The 7,009-nt window shown below is 39.7% G+C and overlaps 1 protein-coding gene across 1 annotated transcript; it reads left to right on the plus strand.

The window, feature by feature from the left end:
- Positions 1–383: 383 nt before the first annotated feature.
- Positions 384–1,328, plus strand: LOC126079138 (olfactory receptor 52M1-like). Its single transcript, XM_049890066.1, has one exon. It carries the CDS (start codon positions 384–386, stop codon positions 1,326–1,328), a length of 945 nt encoding a protein of 314 aa, XP_049746023.1.
- The last annotated feature ends 5,681 nt before the right edge of the window (positions 1,329–7,009 follow it).

A 7,009-nucleotide genomic window follows, 5' to 3' on the forward strand; every position in this document is an offset into this window, starting at 1 on the left:
CATTGTTTATTACACATTAACTACCTGATAACTATTTTTAAATTAAGTACAAGTATGACAGTAGAGGGAATCCTTTTACTGGCAATGGACATGGTAAATGATATGGTCCCTATGACAATACAAAATGATACATGGATTATCTTTCTGTATTTCTGACCACAATAATTCAGTATGTTGTTACTGATTTTATTAATCTGGTCTTTTTTACTTCTATACTCCAGATTATGAATTTGAATTGTTTTTATCAACAGAAAATCAAGAGTCCACCTGAACAAGATTTCCGTGTTTTTCAGCATCTATTTGTGATCATCTTGGCACAGCAACTTTACCTTCAGCACCTTCAGCATCACCTATAGGAAGCAAAGGAAGAAAAAAAAAAAATCATGCCACCCCTTAACATTTCTCGTCCCTCTCCTATGACTTTTTTCCTATTGGGCATCCCAGGACTAGAGCACCTCCATGCGTGGATTGGAATTCCCTTTTGCTCAATGTATGTGGTGGCTGTGGTGGGGAATGTGACCATCTTGGCTGTGGTGAGGGCAGAGCGAAGCCTCCATGAGCCGATGTTTCTCTTTCTCTGCATGCTATCCGTCACTGACCTGGTCCTCTCCACCTCCACACTGCCCCGCATGCTCTGTCTCTTCTGGCTCAGAGCTCATGACATTGCCTTTGATGCTTGTCTGACCCAAATGTTCTTCATCCATAGTTTTACTACCATGGAATCAGGCTTCTTCTTGGCCATGGCCATTGACCGTTATGTGGCCATCTGTGACCCGCTGCGCCATACCACCATCCTCACCCACACTCGCATTGCCATAATGGGTATAATTGTAGTGATTCATGGTGTAGCCTTCTTTTCCCCACACCCCATTCTGCTCAAGCAGCTACCCTACTGTAGAACACGAATCATTGCTCACACCTACTGTGAGTTCATGGCTGTAGTGAAGCTAGCGTGCATGGACACAGGGGCAACCAAGCATTATAGTCTCAGTGTGGCTTCCATCATTGGGTCATGTGATGCCATTCTTATCGCTGTATCCTATGCCTTCATCCTCTGCTCTGTATTCCGCCTGCCATCCAGAGAAGCCGGCTTTAAGGCTTTGGGCACTTGTGGTTCCCATGTCTGTGTCATTCTTATCTTCTATTCCACAGCTGGTTTTTCCATTTTTACTCACCGTTTTGGAAAAAATGTGCCTGCACGCATTCATATTTTTATTGCCAATACGTACCTTTTGGTGCCCCCTTTCCTCAACCCCATTGTGTATGGAGTAAGGACCAAGAAGATACGGGAAAATGTTCTTAGAGTCCTAAGGGTCAAAGTTGCCTGATTTTGTTGGATCAGTAATACAGGTGGTTCAAGGATAATTTGAAGTAAAAAAGATAAATGAATAACTGTTCTCACTTCCCTAATCTGAATTGCAATTAGTACCTGAAATTTCTGTTATTCACCAGATGTCTGTAATTCCTAGAATTTTAAATCAGCCAAAGTTTCAGGTATTTTTGTAAATATTAGGACAGAGATTGTTAGTCTCCTTCTCACTAAGTATCTTTTGGAGGATAATTTCATGTAAGGAGTGAACAAAAGGGAAGGATGAAAACTCTAACATGGTAGAAAAACATGTAGAGTTCTCTAGAGAATTATTTGCTTGTTGATGTAGACTATGTGGTGGAAAGGATTTTGATCCATGTATGTGGTTGTGATTCTACTTCTCAAATAGAAACAAATTGAAGTCTTGTTATTTACCCAGATAAATGTCTCATCTTTATTTTGGAACATTACCTATAATCCATGGGCTCTTTCTTTTCCTGACAGCCGTCTGCAAATGGAGATTTTCATACATGTACTCTAAAACTTCCCCATTCCTTGCATATTTGTCCAAGAAGCTCACACCCATAGTTAATACACAAAGATTGGCATCTCTAGACTCACCAATTACTGAGTCCATAATTCAACTATGGAGAGAGTGTGAAGTACTCTCTTTCGGAGAACTAGACATATATGGCATCATTCCCTTAACATGAGGAACCCAGGATCAGGAGCAATCTTGAGGAGTATATTAATAGGTTTTGCTTGCTCATAGCAGGTTTGAGTTTTAAGTAGGATATGAAATTGTGTGCCCTATAGGAAATGGGAAAACCCTGGTGGTGTAGTGGTTAACAGCTGTGGCTGCTAACCAAAAGGTCGAGCAATTCAAATCCACCAGGCACTCCTTGGAAACTCTATAGGGCCATTCTACTCTGTCCGATAGGGTTGCTATGAGTCGTAATTGACTCAACGGTGATGGTTTTAAAGGAAAGGGAGCACTAACACTGTAGTGGTTAAGAACTTGGCATCTAACCAAAAAGTTGGCAGTTCAAATCTACAAGCTGCTCCTTGGAAAATTTATGGGGCAGTTCTACTCTGTCCAATAGGGTCACTACGAGTTGGCATTGATTTGACAGCACTGGGTTGGGGTTTTTTTGATATTATAGGAGAAAGTGCTAAGCTAAGGTTCATACTTACATGTCTTCAACACTTTGGGAATGGGTATTACTAGTGAACTCACTCAGGGACACCATTTGATTTTCTTCTCCAATACTCTCTGAAAAATGTGACATGTCTTATTAACCTTTAAATAATTTCTTTCTTCATTCTTTCCTTCCACTTTCACTTTCTCATCCTCTTTTCTTCTGTTTTTACTTATTACCCTCCTTTTCTTTTTCATTCTGCCCCATCTCTCTGTATTCATATTTTCTATTTTCACCAATAAATGACATTCTTTAATTGGAAAGTTTGTATTCTGTTGTGTTTAATAAGAAAATTCTCTTCCTGATAAGTGCCCAAACTGAAAACATATTCTTACATTTTGTAGGATTTGGAACTCCAAAATATTTTCCTGGGTAGCCCCAAAACGTATTGGTTTTGGAGTTAGACTGCCTGGGTTAAAATGCTAGAATCTTTCCCCTGCCTAGTTTTATGGCTATTTTAATTTCTGATAAGCAAAAAAAAAAAAAAAAAGGAAAAGAAAAATAAAGTCTACCTCATATGGTTACATGAAGATTAAGTAAGATATGTAAAGATATGTTTTATGTGAACTATGAAGGGGGGCTGAAATAAGAATGCGTATTTTAAAGACAACAAGCTATATTATGTGTGATGATACTTCTATACAGTCATGCATTCTAGTCCAAAATTAACTTTTACTGTCATATACCATTATCATGCCCTTCCCATTTCTATTCAACTTTTATGCAAAGCTCAGTGGCACCTAAAAGAAGTGCCACCCTGACTGTTTGACAAGGTTTAAATGTTTCACTTTGTTGATATATATTGATATGTTAAGAAAAGTTCATGAAGCAATATTTTATACATATACTCTTCCCAGAGTAATTTGAAAAATTGTTTTTGAGGTTTTAGGCAATGAATTATAGATATAACCACTAGTGTTTTTAGGATTGTATGTAACGTTATTAAAGGTGCCTTTTGTTGTTGCCTTTTGATTATTCCCTTTCAAACCTTGAAAATGAGGTAGTTAAAGGGAAAGTACTCTTTGCCAGGAGTTCTTGGGTAGTGTAAATGGTTAATGCACTCAGCTGCTAATTAAAAGTTTGGAGGTTTGAGTCCACCCAGAGGTGCCTTGGATCTACTTTGGAAAAACCGGCCATTGAAAACCCTACAAGCACAGTTCACTATGGCACACAAGGGGTCACCATGAGTCCGAGTCAACTGAAGGGAACCTGGTACTCTTTGCCTTCCTTTCGAACAATGAACTATCAAAGACTAACTTTACATTATAATGAAATGTGGCTATATTACTTAGAAAGCATTTTGGAAACAAGAAACCAAACATTTGACAGCAAAGCTGCCTCTGATAGAAACACAGAGACCCACATCAATTCCAGGCCAGAGAAACAGAGAAATTCACTAATAGTTTTACCAGATCTTAGAGGTGGGAGCCACCCACTGGAAGCTAAGACCATGGCAGTCCTCTCTGGCAGGATTTGGAACAGGGAGAAAATACAGATGCATGTGGGGGGCGGGGATACCCTGGCTTTCCCCTTATACTCCCCGATTTACTCCTGCTAGTGTCTCCCATTAACCAAACTCATCAAATATCCAGATTATCTGTGATCACAGGAAACAAAACCTGCAAAGCTCAAATCTCCTGTAATACAAAGTGAAAGAGGAGAATGAGTTGGAGTAGATCTGAAGAAAACAGATCCAAGCTTGGCATAACATCCCACCCAAAACACAATGATGCTCCTCTACATGGGGAAAGAGCCCTGGTGACGCAGTTGTTAAGTCTTCAACTGCTGACCTAAAAGTTGATTGTTCAAACCCACAAGCTACTCTTCAGGAGAAAGATGTGGAGGTCTGTTTCCATAAAGATTACAGCCTTGCAAACCCTATGGGACTGTTCTAGGCTGTTCTATAAGGTTACTGTGAGTCGGAATTGCTTCGACGGCAACAGGCTTGGGTTTGGTTGGTACATGGGGATAATGCAAATTCCCTACTTCATTAAACAAGGAATGCTCATGGATATTCAGGAATAGGAACCTGACTAGGAAATGCCCTGGACCATTAAGTGGTTTTAAGAATTAAGCCTGGTTTAGGGTAAGTTACTTAAGACTATGTAGAGGAGTGAGAATACATTAATGTTATCACCCTAGTTACTGCATAGACTCATCCCTCCACAAGGCCCTCTACTTCTTCCACCTCTAATCACATCCATTGTAATGAAACAAGTGTCTCGACTCCACCTCCTATTAGTTTTTAAGCACAGATGTCAGCTGCATAGGCACCACAAAGACTGAGTACCTTCAAGAGACCAAAGTGTGTCTGGAGAGACTTGGAAATATTAGTGTAATTGCCTACACTCAGACAGCAACCTCATGAGGAGATGTCTGCAGGTTGTTGCTTGTAGATCTGTGGTCCCCCAGGATCCGAAGTGCAAGGGGACTTTTTGCAGTTATAGCTAATGTTCGGCTGAACTCAGGCTGGGCAGTAAGGCAATCCATTTCCAGAGGTAGGATAACCAGGTTCTAGTTAGGTGGGTTGTGGCTGAGGTGGGAAGGAATAACTCAGAGCTTCCATAAGAAGGAGTGGGACGGAATGAGGGTCTAGGTTACACCCTGGGGGGTGAAGACTGAGCCTTTGTGATTGTCTAAAAGGTGGTTCTATCTCTTGACTTTACAAAAGGGCATGTCAAAAAAAAAAAAAAAGAAGAAGAAGAAGAAGGCTGAGGGTGCAAGCAGTGATTTGCATGTTTTTTGTTACCTTTCCAGTATAAGCAAGCTCTGGGGTTAAATCCCGAACTATGATAGACAAAGCCTTCTTTTTTTTGGGGGGGGGGGAAGATGTTATGTTTATTTATTTACACACTTTTTAAAATTGTACTTTAGATGAAGATTTACAGAACAGACTAGTTTCTCTTAAACACTTAGTTAACATATTTTTTATGACATTGGTTAATAACCCCATGACATGTCACCAATCTCACTTCTCGACCCTGGTTTCCCTATTGACAGGTTTCCTGTTCCCTACTACCTTCTAGTCCTTGCCCTTGGGCTGCTGTGCACCTTTAGTCTCATTTTGTTTTATGGGCTTGTCTAAACTTTGACTGAAGGGTGAACCTTGGGAGTGATTTCATTACTGAGCTAAAAAGGTGTCTGGGGGCCATACTCTCAGGGTTTCTCCAGTTTCTATCAGGGCAGTAAGTCTGGACTTTTTTTGTGAGTTAGAATTTTGTTCTATATTTTGCTCCAGCTCTGCCTAGGCCCCTCTATTGTGATCCCTGTCAGAGCAGCTAGTGAAGTAGCTGGGCACCATCTAGTTGTATTGAGCTCAGTCTGGTGGAAGCCATGGTGATTGTGGTCCATTAGTTCTTTGGACTAATCTTTCTCTTGTATCTTTAGTTTTCTTCAATCTCCCTCGCTCCCAAAGGGGTGAGACCAGTGGAGTATCTTAGATGGTTGCTCACAAGCTTTTAAGACCCCAGAAGCTACTCAGCCTTATTTTTCTTAAAGCACCTAGTCTTATTCAGGCTAAAAGATACCCCATATTACATAAGCTCATCATATACTGACATTGGAATCAAAATAATGATCAATTTAAAATTCAGTGTTGTTAGGATAACCTTCCAGAATACCTGTTCGCACATTTCAAGGTAACCTTTCTGATAACCTGATATCTGTGAACAAAGAATTGCACAGAAGTGTCTTCCTAGAAAGCAAAAGTCAGTGTTAAGTGTATTGTGTAACTTTGAAGAACATATTATGCACCTTCATGAAGAACCTGACTGATCATTTACAAAAGAGCAGAAACCTTTAGGCACCTGAATACCCATGTTTCCCATAGGTGTTCCTCTCCTTATCGGATTGTTCCTGATAAGAATGGTCATTTCTTAGCATTCAGTTTCACCGGTTTCATGAAAATAAAAGTCTTCCTTTGTTAAATTAGCTCAATGACTGACCTTCTAATATATTACCAGCTATGGCCATGCCTCTCTTCACTCTGCTCTCTCAACTAATTGACTCTAATGTTCTTTGATATTTCCATGTCCCTTTGTCCTGTTATTCACAAGCATATTATTGAAAAAGGATGAAATTAGTTAATATACGCATGACTAATATTCATAATACTTGGACTTTTACCAACTCTCTCACATGTTAGACAGTTATATCTCCATATTTAGGAATACATCAACTACTGCCTCTCTTATGCTTCTAAAATGTACCTAGCCCGCTGAGCAAGGCTTTCTGAAAAAAAGTTGAGGACATTACTTAAACAAGTGAAAATATGTTGTAATTACAGCTTTCTTCCTTTGCAGTCCCTGCATCATCTGTGAGAAAGCACTTGAAGCACTGAAAGAAGAGACTGCAGAGGAAATAATTCAAAAGCGAATGGTACGTTATCAGGATGTCAACATCTCTCACAGACCATAAGAATGAAGAAACTTTTGTATTCATGTATTTACAGTTTTCATTATTTTAATTTGGAACCATTTATTGAGCATTCATTTTTTGCATA

Source organism: Elephas maximus, chromosome 7 (genome assembly GCF_024166365.1).
Source record: "Elephas maximus indicus isolate mEleMax1 chromosome 7, mEleMax1 primary haplotype, whole genome shotgun sequence".
Taxonomy (NCBI): Eukaryota; Metazoa; Chordata; class Mammalia; order Proboscidea; family Elephantidae; genus Elephas; species Elephas maximus.